Genomic DNA, 20,413 nt, shown 5'->3' with positions numbered 1-20,413 from the left:
AAGAGCAGAGTTTTCTGCTGAGGCTTAGATTCAGCATCAGGGAAAGTAATTTGTAGTAACAGCTGCAGGTTTCATTCTGTGACCCGCCAAGACAACAATATGCATCAATAGCAACTACTGCTATCATAAATAAGAATACTGCTGCTTCTTGCTGATCATACATGATATCCTAACCATAGTTACCATGGTCTAGCTGAAAAGGGATCATCCAGCAGTTGATAACAGAACTTAGGTGGCAATACTGTTCAGGTCCAAAGCCATTAACCTTCATATGACTTTAGGTCTGCCCTATTCTATTTACGCATGGACTGAATACCATCTTTGTGATCAGATCCACACCTCCTTCAGTGTACAGAATGAACAGGATGTTTTTCAAGTGAGATTGTTACCTTCCTTTTTATCTTTAGTGTTTCATATGAGGCACTACTTCTTGTTTGATGCAGATGCTCTGTATGCTGCGCTGAATACAGATTGGTGTTCATCACACTAGCAGGAATCAATGCAGCTATAAAAAAACCCCAGTGGCCTATGAAAAAAGCTGGTATGTTATTTCCATTTAAAGATAGGTTGCAAAAAATTGCAAAGGATCCACTGATGACTGGATGCTTAGCTTAAAAAAACTGGGCTTGACTTTTTCTTTTTTTCCAAGTTTAGAGCAGCTAGACTAACACACTTATTTGCAGTGGATCCTAAATATCAAAGTAGGAACCCTGCTAATAATACTAAGTTAACAGCCATATCTGAAAAGCTTGATGTAAATGGGTTTGCTCATATATATATATATATACACACATAAATATATATATGAAAGCCGTGGAGAGAGAATACAGATCTCCTAGTATTCAGTCTACTGTATTAATTACAAAGCCATTCCAGCATCATCATTTGTTATATACCTGTTAGTTCCCACAAAAAATTTATGTGGGTGCCCTACAAATCTACTTTCTTCCGTTGAGGAGTGTTAGTCTGTTTTGTTATTAATTTATCATTTTTAGAGCAGAAATGTGGGAAAAAGATCTATTTTCCTACTATGAGGAGTGGCTATTTTATAGAGGCTTGTGAACAGTAAGTTACACTAAAACGTTGTATCACGTAGCAGTCTCTTGCCCATATTTTCTTTTACAATTGGAATCAGTTAAAATGAAGTATTTGCTCTCCTTAAAGTAGGCTTACTTTACTTGTCAGTAGACTGACTTAAGTGCAGCATGACTGTAGGGAACCAGCCTACAGAACTGAGTATCTAAATCAGAGAGTGATTTAAGTTGAAAGGGAACTTTGGAGGTTGTCTAATTCAACCTCCCACTCAAAACATGGTTAACTTCAAAATTGGATGAGGTTGCTCAGGGCCTTGTCCAGCTGAGGCTAGAGAATCTCTGAGGATGGGGAACCCACTGCCTCTTTGGACCACCTATTCCAGTCCTTAACCAATCTGTTCCAGTGCTTAGTCAAATCTGATAGTATGGAGTCATACAATGAAACGAATTAATTCCAGGTTTGCATTCCACTGCTGGATTAATAGTGCTATGCTATTTTTTAAGTTTCTCAGCATTATGAGAATTAATACTGTTATTTTTTTTAATGTTTAACTATTTTATTTCCTTCAGTTCTTCTGAATATTTATATTAACACTGGTAAGTGATGTCATATTTGATAAACCTGCATTATGGTATGTTGATTCTACGTAGTGACTTATAGCTAAGCTCTTCCATGATTCCTTTTGACAGCTAAGCTTTTTGAGAGCTTTTGCAAAGTCAGTACTGTGCATTATATTTTGAAAACCTTGTCAACTACTGTGTAAAAATATGTCAACTTGACCTGACAATTTTTAATCTAATAATTAGCATCAGCCAACTGACATATTAATTCGTCCCCCCAAAATATTAACAACATGCTTTGGGGTTGATCACCCTACACTATCCTAGCTGTAAAGAAAAAATGGAAAACAGGTAGAAAAATTACCACTGCATGCAAACAAGGTGTTGCTTCACATTGGTTTTGATAGTATCATAAGATGGAGCCAGAGACAGCTGTCACATAAGTAGACTTTAAAATGAATTGCATTCTATAGTTTAGTCAACAGTTGAAATCAATTGATTTTGAGAGTTCAGAATCAGATTTTCATCATAAGTCTATTGATAGAAAATGCATTGGGATTTAATCAGCCTCTCTTTATGCACCTCATTTAAGCCTGTTTAGGTTGTCATATGTTATATCAAGTGCTGGTGCTTGATACAAATTCTTCAAATCACCTAGATGAATGACTTCAGTACACATATAATTGTGCATAAAACGCAAGCTGAAAAAAGCTGGTTAGATCCAAGTGTGTGTGTGGTAACTAAAGGCGTGTTGTGTAAACACAGTGTCATTGCTGAAAGAAACTGAGTGCTCCATTGAGTGGCTTCAAAATGCATTCTGATGTCAGACTGTTGGCAGTCTGAAACACGGTAGTTTTTTCATTGTTTATAGGCTAAAAAGAATTATTTTTAGTGAACTGTTCCCACGTGCTAACACAGATTTTAGGGCCAATTTTTAAAGTTTGTGATAGACATTTTAACAAAGAATACAAATGTTAGTGCCTAATTTCTGAGACTAATATTAAACATCATTTTACTACAGCAACTTCAAATCTGGAACTAAATGTAGAATTTCTTCTGCATTTATTTGGAAAAATTATGTGCTGTGATGGAAGTTCTCAGACTAAGATTTTTGCCATTGAAATCATGGTAGAAACCCTTCTCTCAGTTTCAAAAGAAAGACAACTTGAACTTTGGATTACAGGAGAGACCCTAAAACAACATCTTTTGGTAAAAATGTCAGAGCTAAGGAAGCCAGTATATGGTTTTCAGTAATTGTGTTCCCCGTACAATTTCAGCTGGTATTGTTTACTGATGTACTTGCATCACTTCCTGTCCTAAACAGATTTATTTCTGCTTCAGAATGTCCAGAAGAAGTTGTTGCTTTCTATACTAATGATGGATGAATTTAATTTCAATGTTTGTATCTTGTCCATCCCTTTACCAGCCCTATGTTAGGAAACCATTATGTGAGGACATTTCCAAATCAAATTTCCATGAATAAACTTATTGCAGACCTAGTTTCTGTCTGCATTGTGAAAATTACATGTTCTTTGTCTTTTCAATAGGGTGCCTATTTCTTCTAGTGCCCAGAATGAATATTTACCAAATGAATGCAATTCCTATGATTATCAAAGTGTAATTTATCTTGCAGAAGCAAGACAAATTAATGTCTGTAATATTTAATTTCATACACATATAATTCTTTTATTTTCATTTCAACCATTGTATCTAGTTTATCAGTCAGTACCAAAAGAAACTATGTGGATTCATAGTTATCAAGTTCATAATAGAACTTGCTTTTAAAATGGTTACAGTATTGGATGATACTTCAACATAGGACATGATTTTAAAGAGCAATTGCATTTTTCTCTTCAGAGCACGTCAGCTACAACATTTTGAAATTGTCAGAATTTTTTGAGGTACAGTATAATGTGCCTGTGACTTGTTGCTCTTTAGTTCATCATTTTCCAGCACTTTGTTATAAAGATATCTCCTTCTGTGGCCATACCCTGTATGTGCTCCCATCTTGTATTTCCCAGACTCTTCTCTGCTGAGGAGTGATGTGAAGAAATCAATAACTATTTTTCTGTGCCATTTTCTTAACCTTAATTGGTTCCTTTGCTTCTTGATGATGCAGTAGACCTATGGATTATTTTCAAGGCTTCCTACTTCTAAGGTTACTTTAAAAAAAAAATTATCTTTCTATTGTTAATTTAATAATATATCTTAGTCCTTTAAAATTTCTTAATAACTTGCATCTTATGTGTTGGCTGATAGGGTATAAAATCTCTCATTAATTTTTCCATTTTCTGGAGGAGAATTAAGTTAAATAGTGTTTGAGTTTGCGATGCTGTCTTTTTTCCTTGACTTCTTATTTTTATCCAGTAGTAAACAGGCCTTTGTGATCCTTAGTGTTTGCCCCAGTGCTATTAAATGGTAGTAGGTAATTCTCATTACTTCCTCTCTCAAATAGGTTTTGTAGTTTTGCAAAATATTATTTTCAGACATTGTGTTCCCATAATAGACTGAGACCTTTTAATCCTGAAGGATGTTGAAATTAATGTTGTCACTGTTGCTCATCTGTTTCATATTATATAATTACTACTTGAACCAGCTACTCTGTATTACTTAGGACTTAACAGAGAATAATCCCTCATCTTGTGTGCTCTGGAATTAGCTGTTCCAAGAGCATTTGTTTAAGAAATCACTTCTTTAAGCCTTGTTCCATTTAGCAGAACACGACATACATTGTAAATATATTTACGATATGCTAGGAAGTATGTCTTCTTATAAGTACGTGTTGTGAGACATTAAAACGCCACTTACTTGATTTTATTTAGAGAAGTGACGTACTTGTGTCACTGTATACTAACGAAACATAATTTGCCGTGTTCTATTTGACATCATAGGAAAGATACAAAACCCGTCATAGGCAGCTGAGGCAAAACAGCTAAACACCACGTTTCGCTTGTAAAATGCCTTACTGGGAGCACATAAAGTGTCTTGTTTGGCTAAAAGCTCGTTTATTTCCCACTATAACCATAGGTCTAGTGGATAGACACATACCTTTCCTCTGCCTGCCCATACCGCCTGGCCTCACGGATCCTGCCTGCCCAGATCAGCACCGCGGACAGCGCCGGCCGTGCCTCCTCGGCCCGCGCGGGCTGCGGAGGCGGCGGGTCACAGCCTTCGCGAAGAGCCTGGAAAGCACAGGCCAACCTCAGCCGGCGCATCTACCCAGAGAAAGAATGGAGAGGGGCTGGCGTCAGAGGCTGGGTGTACCTGCGCATCACACACAAGAACACAACGCTGGCGGCGGGATGGATGTCCGGGGTCCTGGTGGTTCCTCCAGCGGTGACTGCCCCGTAACAGCCACACTGGGTGGAGATGCCCAGGCTGGCAGAGGCCGAAGGGGTTACGTGTCAGAGCTGAGTGGGAACGCTAGACAGAGCGAGGGGCGAGGGAGAGGTTCTGATACTATGCTGCTTCCTAGTCCTGGCAAAAGTAGATGCCGAGTGTGTAAAACTTCACTTGCACCCCTTTTGCGTAGGCACAAGGTTAGCAAACTACAACAACGAGTAAGTTTCCTCTTGGAATTTTCTCTCAGGCATTTCCTCATCTTAGAGATGGTAGTCAATTCCAGAACAGTTAAAAGGAAATATTGGCTGTTCATGCAGCTGTTCCCATCCTCCTTGCATTGCATATACGTAGTTTTTCTGACTACAGTTTTGGGTTCTCCTGTTCATACAGGAAACATGGTCTGCAACTTCCACTTAGAGCCAACGTCATTACATATTAAAGTTTCTTCCTGATTGCTCTTTTCTCTTTTCAGTTTTAGTAACAGTGGTTTTGGAACGTGTGGCTGAGAACAGCCTATTCACTTTCCCTAACCGAATACTCTCTTGTTCTGAGTTGTGCATAAAGCCACAAGATTAAAATTTTAGCTCCATTGAAGTTAATACCACACATTAGAATTGATCTCAAGAGGTCCAGAATTTCACTTTAAGTAATAACCCAACAAAAGTATACATTTATATAGAGTAGAAGAAAGTAGAGACACCATAATTATGTATTTTTGTACATTCGTGTTTAAATATGCAATAAATGTGCAGTAAAGAGAAAATATATTCTTAATTTATACCACAAAAATACTCCCACTTTCAAATGGGCTTTTAAAACAGCAGAAGTCAAATATGTATCAAATGCCTATGTCTGCTGATAATCAACCCAATTAACATTTCAAAGCTTGAAAGAAGTTATTTCAGTCATCATGTACGTTCAGTATTTTTTGAACCTACTCTCTCATAAGCTTCGGCTAATGAAGGGAACAGTCTTGCAGTTGTAATCTTATTTTTAGCCTCAATATATTTGTAACCTTATGGAACTGCACAAAATATTGATAGCAGTTTGATTAAATGTGTATCGACATTCAAGCTTTCTGTGGAATTCAAGGGGAAGCGACACAGAAATGCAATTTTTTTTTTTTTTTTTTTTCCAAAAGGAAGCCAGTGTTCATTTCTTTTCCATATTATTTCCAGAATGAGGCTAAGCATTGTTATGGACTTTTTCTGTAACCACCTTTCCCATGAAAACAACTGGGATAGCAACATGGAACAGCCATGCAGAGTTAACATCAGATTAGAAAGAATAATACATTTTGTACTTCTAAAATGAACTAGTTGGGAATTTTCCAGTCTGTTTCCCTGGCTAGTCTCCCATCTTGGGGACTCCTGAGAAACTGCGGCTACCTAAGTTCCAAGGTGCTGTGGCTGTTTAGGAAGCAAACAGAAGGGAAAAAGACTGCTTATGATTTTTGTGGAAGTAACATTTGCTTTATCTGTTGGTGAATATATATGACTTTTTGTCCTATTTAGAGATAAAAGCCCTTTTCTTTCTTTTTTTCTTTCCTTCTTTCAAAAAATTTAAATTTTTCATGGAAGGGGAAGTTTCCTTAGCTGTATATTTGAGTCGAGTTTCAGGCTGCATGAATCTCTCTGCAGATTTCTGTTATGTGCCTTGTGTTGTTTTCAATAAACGTGCGGGACTGAAAGCTGCGCCTGCTCCTGGTGTCATGAAAACCCTTCTTGTCAGAGCTTGACAAAAATATCGTCTCTTGGTGTTCTAGCCTGTGAAAATATGTTAGTATAAAGCTAATTGACTAGAATGCTTAAAGGCGTGATTTTACAAAAGAATTCTTTTTCTAAAACAAAGTAAGGAATAATATAATATTAAGTTTACTCAAGAAAGATTTAAGAGGAAAACCTCCCACTAATTAAATCATAAATAGAGTAGCATGGAAAAAAGTCTCCAGCATGAAGTAACTAGTTAGAAGTAGACGTTTTGTGGAAGAAATGTCAATATGACTAATGAAATAGTAGAAGAGAAATAGAAGTTAAAGAAAGGGAGATTTAAAAACACATCCTGACAAAATACATACACTTGGAAAGCCAAATCTGTGCTGAAAGTAACAGGAAAATGATTGGGTTTATTTTCATTTGTCAAACCAGGCCAGTTATCCAGGAGCTTTTAGAACAAGTATTCAAGTTTATAGCGCAAAACTGTTTGCATGACCATGTACTGCACATTTATTTAGCCAGCAAGGTACTCTACAGTGTGACAAAGCTGGGAAAGAGCATGTTCTCCTCACCAAAATTTTGGACGTGGTGGGGGGTTCCCCTGCAGTGCTGCCTCATGCAGCACAGAGAAGTCGCTTCCCCTCCTGTGAGACAGGAAAATGGTGACTTTCCCCATGTAAAACGCTTTGAGATCTAAGGATGAAAAGTTGTGCCATGGGGAAATTACGGCACGGATGGGGAAGTGACTTTTGTGTGGTGTATGGGGCAGCCGGTGGGGTTAAAGGATTAAATATCAGTCATTAAAAACTACAGCTGACGTTGTCTTCTCGGATGGTGTGGAGCCGGCCTGCCGCTGGGCCCTCAGTGAGAGTGGGGTGAGGGGTGGTTTCCACACACGGCTGAGGAGGGACTCAACCAGCCGCAGCGGCTGCTGAGAGTCGGGCGGCAGTGCGCCGACGGAAAGGCAAGGAACCGGTATATTCCCCGAAAGGGCAGCTTTTAAAAATATAAAACTAAACTTAGGGAAGGGAGAAAGGCCACAGCCTCGCTTAAAAAGAAAAAAAAAAGGGGGGGGGGGAGAGGGGAAATTGTAAATAGAAAAGCCCCCCCAAACCCAGGAAGGCGAAGCCCGTTGTCTCCTGCCCCCCACCCGCCACCACTCGGCGGTCGGTCTGCCCCCTCCGCGCGCCGCCACCTCCTCACCGCGGCGCCTCCGCCCGCTCCTCCCGCCGCCGCCGCGCGCGCCCTTCCCGCCGCCGGCCGCGCAGGCCCGCTTCGCCGCCTGACGGCGCTGCCCTCGGCGCAGGCGCAGGCCGGGGCGCAGGGAGGGGGGCCGGAGCGGCGCCGCGCCGCGCCTTCGCTCCGCGTCCCGGGCGGTGTCTCAGTGCAGCCATGTCTGGCGGCGCGAGGCGGCGAGGCGGGCTCGGTCGGCGGCGCCCTCTGTGAGGCGGCGGCGGACGAGCGGCGGCGGCGGGCATTCATGTCGGCGGCCAGGGATTAGCGCGGCAGACACCGAGCCGAGCGGAGGGGCCGGCCGACCCGTCGCCCCCTTCCCGCGGGGTCTCCGGTGGGAGAGAGCCGTACCCGGCTGGCGGGGGCGGGAGGACATGGCTGACCGGAGCGCGCCGAGCTGCCACCTGCGGCTGGAGTGGGTCTACGGCTACCGGGGTCACCAGTGCCGCAACAACCTCTACTACACGGCAGCCAAGGAGATCGTCTACTTCGTGGCGGGGGTCGGTGTGGTCTACAGCCCCCGGGAGCACCGGCAGAAATTCTACCTGGGGCACCAGGACGACATCATCAGGTACCAGCGCCGCCGCCGGGCCGCATCCCGCCGCGGGCCCCGGCCCCCTCCGGGCGCCCCGGCCCCGCAGCCCGGCTCGTCCCCTGCCCGCTCCTCCCGCCCCCCTGGAGCGGGGCGCGAGTATCCCCCGCGTCGCCGCCTGCCCCAGCTGCCGTCCCGGGCTGCGCCGGCAGTCCGCCCCCCGCGTCCAGTCAGCGCTGTGGGGATCCGGGGAGCGGGTCGAAATTCGTCAAGGACAGTCAGCGCTTCCTCACGCCCTCCGCCCCCCCCCCCCGGGCTTCGCCGTGGGTAGAAACTGCCCGGAAATGGCTTTTGGCTGTCGGGTTTAACGGGCCGTGTCGTGTCCCCACCACCGTTGCGCGGTGCCGAAACTTGTACGGGCGCTTGTGCGCTGGGGTGCCCGCGGGGCACGGCAGCCTGAGGGTCGTTGCTCGGTCCCCGGCCGCCCCTGAATGTCAGAGGGCCGGCGGGAGGAGAAGGAGTAATCTCGTGTGTGCCCTGAAGTACTTGGGCTGCGGAGGAGGTTAATCTGCAGCAGGTAGACCTTTGGCTCACGTTTAAACGGCGACGATTACGTGGGGAATTAGTGGCCTGCCTGTAACTCCTGCAACTTTTAGGGTTATCTTAAAAGATCGGCCCTTCTTGCAAAACTGAGGCTTCTGTAGCTCAGTAGTTCACTTGGAAGTGAATGCTATCAGGTGCTGAAGTTCATAAAAAAAAAAAAAATTACAAACTGATGTTGCAGAATAAATGTGCTGGTTACATTTCTTAAATGTATTTTCACTCTAAGGATGCTTTTGTAAGCCTAGTGGGGTTGTGAGAGCAAGGAAGAGCATTTCAGGAGTATGAAGGGCAGATGTGAGCCTGAGTCATCAATCCTTTCCCTTCCAGTAGGTGTCATTGTGGATAGGCATTAAATTCTCATTTCCTTTGCTCTTCCTGTTGGGGTAAGAGCTAGCAGTAGACAATTTTGTAGGTAATTTATAGCACAAAATTTGTTTTCATGATGCTTAGTGCTCCAAGGCATACCATACCCTCTGTATGAGTTACTCGTATGAGTAACAGGTATTGCCTGCGGAGAGCAGAATAGATGTTATGTCTTTCATTTAAGCTTTTAGACACACTAGAAAACCTGGTCATAATGGCTACTTTTTTTTTTCTTTGTTTAAATCTTCTTATTGAATAAATCTAAGTAGTTTTGAACTTTAGCTGGGAATGTCCCTTAGAAGGGTGTCATGTCTATAGTATATTTCTCCTTGGTGCTAAAAATGTGAAGAAAAAAGTAGGCACACAAGGTACCATTATAGATCGTTGTACTAGGGGTGTTGAATCAGAAGTTTGAATCACTGTTACTTGCATCATTTAATGGTCTAACATTCTCATTTTAATCCAGGAAAAAGTATTTTTTAAGAACTGCTAGCCATCTCTGATGTCAGGTGTTGCAGGAAATCCAGATCCGCAACTTCCCATTAAGCTAAGGAAGTGGTGGCTCATTACTTGTTCTAACCTAAGGTCCAAGGTTGCCATAGTGTCACATTTAATATCATGCATTCAGGAGTGCTTCTGAATGACAGTGTTCGTTTCAGTAGGACTTCTTAGAGTATAAGAATTATGTGGTTTGAGCTACAACTGGGGAAGTTGTTTATGTTTTCCTGTGGTAACAATTTCCTGCTCACTCACTCTCAGTTTTGGTACAATGTGCTATATTTGGCCAAAATGTGACAGAACTCATTATTCAGAATAGTACTAAACCAAAAAAATCTATCAAAAGTCAGCAAACCAGAGAGAAAGAATATAATGACTTTATCTGATTTGTATGGGGATGTACTTTAATTTGTATGGTACCACAACCCAGCATACTGGAGTTGCTCCTGCTTTGAATTGTACTGATGTTGAGAGAATATAATTCTAAGTATGTTAAAGCATTACAGTTTTATGCAGTTAGTTTTGCATGTTTCTTAAATGCAAAAGCTATACAGAAATGTTAGTATGCTTAAAGAAGAATGCTCGATTTAAAAGCAGCATGGCTGTTTCTGATAGTAAGATTAGACTTGCAGTGATCAGTGTTGCACTTGCTGCTTTTTCTAAAAGCGACACGGTACCATTTAAATGTCATCATCCCATGCTTTTCCTCACTAAGCTTGGGTACCTAGACGTGGTAGTTCTCAATATTTAAAGCAGTAGGAAGGTCAAGTGTTAAAAAAATGGATTTTTAAAATACCAGAACACAGGTGCAAAAATGGGATTATATGCTACAGTAATCAGTGTCACTAAATTTTCTCTCTGAAAATAGCAAACTCAACTGTTGTATTGCAAAAAAAAAAAAAAGCATATGTTTTGTGTTTTAATAGGCTGAGCAAGTACCATCCGAATGCTGAGGCATTTGTGATGTTTTAGTGAAAGCAATGAGAGGATTGAGTGTCTTTTTACAAGTATGGGATTTCATTTGTGAAAGCGGGTCTGGTGTCTGAAAATCTTATATAAAGAATCAAACTTCCATGAGCACAGCTCCATAGCTACAAAGACTAAGCAGTATATATTGCATTCTACATGGTGACATTATTAGTACTTTTCATTATGAGAACTTTTGTATCATTAGCATGCTTTGGGTGACATTCTAATTTTAAGCATCAGTCAGGAAGAGAGGAATTGCAATTCTTAAGTCAGAGACCAGTTCTTTAATAATAGAAAACAGTATTAGAATAATGGACAGCTAGAGGATATTTTCCTTTGGAAAATTTCTTTCTAGCACTAGCAGTTAGTTTGTCTTCTGCTGTGAAGTTTTACCTCCTTTTATTAAACAAAAACCTATAAAACTGCTGTAACATTTTTGATATGATTAGATGTTTTAACATATTTTATTTCCAGTTTAAATGTCTAATCTCAATTTTAATCACAGTGTCCACACCCTCCCCCCCCCCCCAGCCTCAGTTAACTGTGTACTGAAAATATGAGAGCTCTCTTTCAGTGTTTTGTCCCTCAGTTCTATCGAACAGTCTTTTGGAATAGAAGAGGGTAATTAGGATCACTTGGGACCTCTTTTATTAGTCTGGTTTTTGAATTGAACAATCTCAGTCATACAGCTCCAGTCTGTCTCTAAAAGGACTTCTCTTGCTTTCTGGTGAGCTTTTGTCTTTTATCTTTTGGTTTTTATCTCTTCTGAGAATTACTTTCCAGAAATCAACCCACTATTCTGGAGGATAGAGAGTATCATGTTTTCGATCTTATTTATCTCCCATTTCTTATGCATCTGCACATTGTTATTGTTGAGGTCCTGGGTGTGTGCAGATACTTGTGGAACATGTCACTTAGATGCAGAAGTGCTTTGGAAATTTGCATCTTTTGGGAGTGCTGATAACTGAGGTTTTTTCTTGCGTTTTTAGGAGTAAATGAGGAAAATCTTGTTCATGAAATCTGAGGTGACTTGCTTTGATAGTGCCATCCATTGCCAGCAGCGTAACTTGGACGTCTGCTGTGTTTGTAGAAGATAAGATCCCCCATCCAGCCTGGGCTGTATGTATGTAGGAGATACTAATTTTGAATGAACATGTGAATTATTCCTGCAAAGTTACTGATTTAAACTGCGTGTTCTGTAGGATTTCATAAATCACCAAACTAGCTTGTGAGGTGTAGATTGGTTTGCTTTACGGTAGAGGAGGAAGAAACAATGTCTTGGTGTGTCTAGGTTAGATCGATCCTTCCTTTGTTCTCTCTCCCTTTGTAGTTTTAGTGGTTTAGAGGAGCATACGTTATTTAATGTAGGCTGTCCTTCCCTTGTCTGAGAGACCTTAGGGTGATCATATTTAATCCTGATCTGTAAAAAGATTTCAGAAGATGCCCCCTCAGAGTATTAACTTGTCATATTGGAAACTGATGCTCATGTTGAGCCTCCTTATTTGTCTGAGCTAGCTAAAGCGTGTTTATGTACTTTACTTTCTCTGATGGAAGGTGAGAAAATTGGAAACCCTGAACTCATCCACCTTTTTAAATGGTGGTGCTGGCAAAAGCCTTTGATGTTACCAGGACTGTTCTCTATGCTGACATGCTCCAAGGAGAATTCTAGGATAATTTTTTCTTTTGATGCATTTTTTTCTTTTTTTTTTCCTTAATGCTAGCCCTGTGACCATCTTTTTTAGTGAGCTTTGGAGTATTGGAATTTTACTGGGAATTAACTTTTCACCTGGGATCAATGATGCTATTTAAAAGCAAAAGCAAAACCTGAGATCAAACCAGTGCGTCTTTTTGAGATCTTTAGCAGGCTTGGCAAAAATGCATATTTTGCTTTCCATGATGTCTGTTCTTCAGTTCAAACTTTAGCACTCATTCATAAGTCCGTCCTTGTGCACCGTTATCTCTATGCCAGTGCAAAACAACTGCACAACCATGCAGGTCAAAGATAGAAGAGGAACTACGTTTCTCTGTCAAAGTGAGACAAATTAGGAAGAGTTGCTGTCCCTCTCCTACTTCTTTTAATATCTATCATGGGAGTTAGCTGGCAAATAATAGTGCTGTTGCATATTCTTCCTAGAACTTTATCACCAGTAAACTGTGACTACTTGATTAAGATGTCTGTGATACATTTAGGTTTTGTTGCTAGAGATAGTAACCGGTGCATCTTGTGCTAGAAAAAAATGCTTGAATTTCTGCTGATAATGCCATCTCTAGCTCTGCTGTAGAGCAACCATAGGCTGTGTCTAATAAGTTAATTTCCCTACTTGTCTAGAAATCTGTGTATTTTTCCTTGTCTCAGACTAAGTTGGGGGAAAGAAATCATGCATTGACTGCCCTAGGACTCATGTGGAGTTCTGTTTTTAAGGCAGACAGAACTTAAAAAATTATTCAGAAGACATTAAAATTCTTTATTATTAGGAGTTCTAGTACCAGAAACTTAACAGATTCCATGCTACAAAGACAGAGGAGAAAGAAATTGGTACTACCTTCAGTTTGGTTAAAAACATCTGGTTCTTTTCCCCTTTGTGCCCCTCTGTATCCAAGACTGGAGAGAGGTAAATTGCATGCTTACAGAAAGCAGAGGTATGTGCAAGACAGGTAGAAAGAATGACAAAGCATTTCCCTGTGTTCTGACAGAGATAGGGTTTGGCTGTTTTCAGCAAAATAGTTTACTTGTCTAAATCACAGCTTTTGTTAAGACAGTTTTTCTTATTATTTGTGGTGAACTCTGTAGGAATCATCTTGGACTTTATTTCCCAAGGAGCAAAAAGAAGCAGCCAAAACTCTGGCCACTCTGAACTGTGGTCTTTCTGGGCACTTTATTTAAGACTGTCATTTTTCTATTTTTCAGAATTTGGCTCAATCTACAAGGGATGGTCCTGCCTGAAATTCTGTGATCTTGCTCCTGTATTCCATGGCAAAATAAACCATTTCTTTCTAGTGTCAACATTTCTGAAAGTCTGGTGAAAATCAAAATCATTAAAATCATGTCTGTGCTGTCCACCAACTCTGTTTGAAGGAGATTTTTCTACCTGTTGCACTCTCAATGTTAGTCTAACTGTCAGCATCTAAGAAATTGCTGGACTCTGTCAGCTGCTTTCTAAGACTGCTACTAGATAATGCTCTCCAGGAGGCAGGTCCAGGCTTCCTCTGTGTGGCTGTCAGCTGTGGTTTGCAAACAGAAGTTCTAGCCATGCAGTGATTAGTCACATCCTAGTTCTGAATGATGACTCTGGCCTTTTCCTCATCCTCTCTCTTTGTTAACTATGCATTGTTATGACTTTGGATGACTAGCTGTTGGACTTTCTCTGTAAAGATGCTGTGTATTTCTACCACCTCATTGTGTCATTCTGCCTTTCTTTGTTCCCTTTTCATTAGAACCATGTCATGAGAAAACCTTATGAAAGAAGCTAATATCTTTTCTCAGAAAAAGAGCCAAACAGAAGGTTTCACAAGAAAGTAGAGGGAAATTATTTTACTTCTGTCTTTTCTATTCCTCTAGTAAACTGACACCCTAAGATCCATCTTAGTTCTCAAAACCCTCAACAAATAATTCAAGTAATTGAGAGTTAGGGTATCTACTGTCAGGTTTATTGTCTTGTTCTTGTCTGGAATAAAAGGTGTATGTCTCTGACCTAACTCCAGATGACAGTCAAGCACAAATGTTAAGCGATAACTATTATGTACAGCTACAAAATTGTATCAGATGGAATTCTATAAATTGTTTTGGCAGCAAATCTATGAATTTTCACCAGGAATTTCACGATTAATTGTGTATTTCAGATTCCAGGGAATGTAACTGAATAAATACCACAGTTGCCACATAAGGAGAAATTACTTAATTATCCATTACATGTGCAACCTCTTCTGTCTTTTGAATTACTAATGTGATAGACGAAAAATGAGCTTCAGCATGTTCTGGTGAGGAATTCTTTGTATGCCCTTGAATTCTATGCAGTCCAGATCTTTCCTTCTAGAAGAGAACTCTGTTGTTTATTTATTTGCAGAAATGTAATCTCCCAAATTATTTCAAAAATCATAGCCTTTGAAGAAGGCCAGTCATCCCCCTTTGGATCCTCTAATAACTTTACTGGAGGAAAACTGGAGTAAAATACATCTTGCACTTAAGCCTCAAATGTGAAAAGGGTTATACATAGAAACACCTCAAAATGTTGCTTGTATAATACGTAGGAACCTACAAGGTGCATACATTCTGGATTATTAGGGATAGTCCTGGGAAACCAGTCTTTGTTCTTAAGTCCCAAAGAAAGTCTTTGGTAGGAATCCTTCCCCTCTACTCAGCACTGGTGAGGCTGCACCTGGAGTACTGTGTCCAGTTCTGGGCTCCCCAGTACAAGAGAGATACAGTGCTACTAGAGAGTCCAGTGAAGGGCCACAAAGATGATTAAGGAATTGGACCATCTCTACTGAGGAAAGGCTAAGAGAGCTGGGACCACTTAGGCAAGAGAAAGCTCAGGAGGGATCTTATCAATGTATATAAATACTTGAAGAGAAAGTGCAAAGAAGATGGAGCCAGGCTCTTGTCAGTGGTGCCCAGTGAGAGGTCAAGTCACCTCCCAACCAAAAATCAAAATTGGAGCCCCGAGCTGAATAGTGGGGGCTTCCAGAATTGGAAGGTCAGTTCCAAAGCTTCAGGATTTTCGACTACAAACATCCATTTATGATCTTCTTTCCACATGCAAATTCAAATAAAAATCATTTTATGTAAGTCTGTAATTAAGGAAATTATTTTTGACATTATTTTTTCTTGAAGAAAATTAGACATTGAGAATAGGTTGTGTTTTTTTGATATGAAATGGAATGTTTACTGTGAAACCTAATAGCTTTAATAGTTTGTTTTCTGCAAAGAAGAGCAGGCTTTGGAGTGTGTGCTGGTGCATCTCTGCTCAAACGTGACAACTGGGGTTCATTCTCCATGCAAACTTGATGAGGAAACCATGTTGTTGCTTCAAAGGATGAAAGCAATCTAATGGTGAAATCATGTAATGTGTACCATTCCGAGAGGTTTATTGCAGCAACCCAAATCACTTGAATAGATTAATTCACCAGCTAATGTACTTCTTTGTGAATAAGGCATTCTCCTTTTTTAAATACAGTATTTTGAGGGACTGATTGTTTTTTTTTTTCCCAGAAAGTTTAGATTTGCAAATTAAAAATCAAGTCTTCTCCTTAGCTTATTCTTAGGCTTATATGGTGGCATGTTTGTTTTGTTTATACTAAAGATAAATCCATCTACTCTCACTTTGTCATCTCCAGATGTTCTTTAAGGGCATAATCAGTTTATTTCCCTCCATTAAAAAACTCATGACTTAATGGGACCTAAATTATGTCATAATTAAACTAATCAGTCCTCCTGTGAGCCTCTAGCTCAAGTATCTTTTGACTAGCTATCAGGCAAAAATGGTATTTCTTACAGCAGAAGTAATTGCTGGGACAAGGAGTGAGGTAATTACTCTGCTGACCTCTTCATTTTATGCCATCGGTCACAAGGACAAAGTCCCAGTTAAGCTCTGTCCAGCTTTTCATGTTAAGTGATCTCAAATTGTCAAATGTGTAAAAGAGAGAAGATTTGTGTTCATATCTTAGATCAGAGGGAGAGAGGAGAGAGAATGATCTGCTTTTTCCTTGAGAAAACCATGTTTTCTGGGTAGTTCTAGAGCTGTTCTGGAACACATGTTGTACCAGGCTGGAAGACATCCTTTGAGGGATTTATTGTTGAATCTTCATTACAAGTTTTTTTTACTGAGAGCTTTGTGTGTTGTCTTTTAAAAATATCTTTTGCTTGGATTTGGTTTGATAAAATGAAAATATTTTAGGAATACAGAATAAATTTCCTGGATTCAGTTTTGAAATGGGACTAGAGTATGCTTGTTTTTTAATATGCCTGCATACCATTGAAAACTTTATTTTTCCTCATTAAAACTACATGAATAGAAATACCAAAAATACCCAACCAGAATTGAACATCTAAAAGATACTAGAAGTTGATTAAAGTAGATCAACACAGCAAGGAGCTACAGGCTTATAAGCTTGCCTTTGTGCATCATGCTTTTCATAGCCAATAGTCACATCACCTCTGATCTGATTCTGTCAGCACTCACAGGCAGGTTCAGATCAGGTCAATACTTAAATGAGAAAATGTCTTGGTGATGTAGAAAATTATTTTCTTGATTTGGTAGTTGGCTCTTTTTCTCAGAACTAATGCAACATGAAGCTCTAGGACAACATCAGAGAAGAACAGGAAATATAACCAAAGGCTTAATAATGTTTGATCATTAAAAATTTTAAAGGATTTTCTGCAGAAATTTTGAGGTCTGCCCTATCTTTTAGCTTTTCCAAATTGCAGTCAAAGCAATTATGTTTCTGCTAGCCTATGTTTTCCATGTTTTAATTTGTTAGTCATCTTCTTGATATAGGTAGGAAAGTAGATTACTTTCCTGGCTGATTTTTTGACAGCATTATGAAGTTAACTTATTATTGTGTTTACAATGTTGTTATGATAGTGATAGGCAGTAGCTTAGCATGTTTGAATAAAATAATTCTTTTGAAGGGTTTATCTGAAGTCAAATGTTTGGGTTTTTTTAATGCAAATTTTAAAGTTCCAGTTAAGACATAAAATAAACTTCAGGTTTAAAAGTTAATTATTTAAGAGTTGATTCCCCCCCCCCCCCCCTTTAAGCGTTTCAGATTGAAAAACATAGTATACTAGTTCTGTCTGATATACTAAAAAATGAGTTTAGATTTTACTGTAATTTTTAACACAAGCCCCGTAGGCTTTTTAAAAAAACATACTTTGCTTGAAACAAAACCTGAAATAATTACAAAACCTCCCTCAAAGAACAAAAATTATAAGAAGTTGTTTCTAGTTTTGTCATCTAGAATATTGGGGTTTTAAAGTTTAAGCAGACATTGACATAAAGCTAAAAAAGCCAGATAATTTTGTTTTATATTTTATAATATCTCAAGGTTTTTGTTTTTTTTTTACTTCAAAATGTAGTTTACCTAGTTCTTCAGAATATTATTCTATCACTTGCAGAATTACATTTGTGGTTTAGGACAGCACTTTTGTCTAGCATCAAGGACTTTTAAAAGAAAAATAATTATTACTCATACAAATGGCAAAGTTGTCTAATCTGGCCTGATAAGGATCAGTCATATGTTCAATTTAAAATTTAGATTTCTTAAGATATACTTAGAATTATAATGCTGTTGTAGTATTATCAAGGAAATTGGTTTATTCACGATGTATTTATTTGACTTGGAATAATCTGTTGCTTTTGGTACTTTCACATGGTAGACAAAGTTATGAGCACTTGAAATAACTTGAAAACAAAAATAAAGTTATAATATTCCTTGAGCTTATGTGGCAATGCATTAAAGTTCCCTTGGCCATCATAATTCAGTTGAGCATTGAACCTAGATGCTATTGAATGTTCTCTTCAAGATACATGTAATCAAGATTTTCTACATTGTGAGATTCTGGTGTGAGTGCCATCTGGCGTAGTATGAATTCCCCCTGGTGGATCAGTCAAGCACCTTACAGAATGTTACAGATACACGTAAATTACTTGCATTAGGGTGCAGATCGCTCTGATTACTCCAGTGGCTACAAAAGACTTTAATTTCTACAACAAATAACCAGTGTCATTATTTGTATTGCTGTTGTAGCTATTATGATAGTAATAGACGTTAAAAATGCAGTGCTCGATTTGCACAAAAAAGGTCAGAATCAGCCAAGATTGCCTTAACTCTTGGTAGCAAAAGATACAAGTGAATTTTTAAGCTGGGCTTACGACACCTATCAGTTATATATTGCAAAAGATAGAAACCACAAAGAATTCCAGTGCACCATTTGATAACAAATCCCTGAAATGTTTTTGGTGTTGACCACCATTACTTTCATTTCAAGTTTTTGTCTTTCTGCTTCAATTTCGGTCATGAAAATGGCAAAAGTGATGTCAGCTTTACTAAGAAAGAGGACAAACATTGATATTCATTAGTAGTTGGTACCTGAGTTGAGTGAAATTACTCTTGGAGACATCTTCATCAGCCTGTGAACATGAAGAAAATCTGTCCTTTGAAGGCCCCATCCTGACATACCTATTGTTTTGGCGATAAGTTACATATCCCACTTCTACGCTGCATTTAAAGCAAGATGTCTTTGTGTGACCCTTTCTGTTAGAAAAGCAGTTTTTTCTTTTTATTTTACCTAGCTTCTAGAGATACCTGTATTATTAAATCTCTAGAGAAATACTGTATCTCTTCTTCAGAATAACTTTCCTTGGCCTAGTTAAAAAAGACTTTCCTGTAACTGGGAATCCTCATTATTGTTGAGAGGCTTCCTGGTAGACTCCTCTTCTTTTGAATAGGATCTGTAAGATGGTGCCTGATGCTTATCCTTCTGTGAAAGCCCTGGGTATTCAGATATTACTTCAGAAGATAGTGGATAATCCTTCAGCCATTTTTCACAGTTTTCTAATTTCATGTCACTGCTTGATCTTCCAAGCTTTTTCAGGTGAGTTTTCTTTATAGTGCCTATTGCTTTGGCCTGCAAACAGGATGGATCAAGACCCGTATCTGTATGCCTAGAGCAGTCTGGTTATTTTGCTTTAAAAACACACATTATTTCCTCTCATTTTAGCCAGAAAAAAATCCCTTATTTTAACTCCCATCCTAACAGCGATGTCCAACTTCCTATTGGTTAAATATTCATGGGATCATCTTTGACAAGTATTTTGGGGGGCTCACTTTTTGGAGGTATCTTGGTATTGTTTGTCCATGGATTAGCATTGTTTTGCATCAGAATGATATTTCTATGCTGAAAAGCGGTGGATTCATACACCAGGAGTAATAAGTCCTCTTGAGCTGTGAAATGCCTCTTTTTCTGAGCTAAGCCAGTTTCTTCACAGGAATTTTTTTACTTTAGACTGTCCAAATAGAAACAGAATTACTAGGTTTTGAGGTAGGTACGTGGAAATAAAAGAATCTTCAACATAACGCTTCAGATCAATTCCAAGAGATTTCTCTGCGTTTGATTCAGTTAACAAACTGCTGGGATGCATATCCAGTCTCAGAACCAGGACCCCGTCTTCAGAAAATCCTCACCTATGCATCCTTTTAGAACAACCTGTGCCTGATCAGTGGATAGTGGGTAGGATTTGTGGCTGGCACAGGAGGACACCTAAGCAGACCATGGCATTCTGTTCAGATTTGAACTTTCTTCTTCACAAGGATTGCTGTGGTTTGGAGTGGATGTTTCTTGGGGGTTTGAACTCAAGAGTCAAATGTCCCAAGAGTTAGTGCCGAAACTTTGGAGACAATAATGTAGTTTTGAACAAAGTGATCACCTTTATAGGTACCACAGGGGGTGCTTTCCACTGATGGTTTAGCCAGATCTGTGACAGATGACATGCAGGGAAATTTGTCATTTGCCTTTTACATTGTGTTGACTACAGGATTTATTAAAATTTAAACTTCCTTTGGCT

At 39.6% G+C, this 20,413-nt stretch overlaps 1 protein-coding gene across 8 annotated transcripts in view; it reads left to right on the top strand.

Moving 5' to 3' along the window:
- The first annotated feature begins 7,992 nt into the window (after positions 1-7,992).
- The window catches only part of EML5 (EMAP like 5), a 119,088-nt gene continuing 106,667 nt past the window's right edge, over positions 7,993-20,413 (top strand). For all 8 annotated transcript variants that reach the window (XR_008234541.1, XM_052782942.1, XM_052782940.1 and 5 more), the window contains exon 1: positions 7,993-8,456. Coding sequence is in view for 7 of the 8 variants with exons in the window: in XM_052782942.1 (XP_052638902.1) it covers positions 8,260-8,456 (197 nt within the window). In the remaining variant the exon portion in view is untranslated. The remainder of the gene's footprint in view (positions 8,457-20,413) is intronic.

This window comes from Harpia harpyja, chromosome 3 (genome assembly GCF_026419915.1).
Source record: "Harpia harpyja isolate bHarHar1 chromosome 3, bHarHar1 primary haplotype, whole genome shotgun sequence".
Taxonomy (NCBI): Eukaryota; Metazoa; Chordata; class Aves; order Accipitriformes; family Accipitridae; genus Harpia; species Harpia harpyja.
The sequence above is the reverse complement of the archived record's forward strand: the minus strand, read 5'-3'. Positions and strand labels throughout refer to the sequence as shown.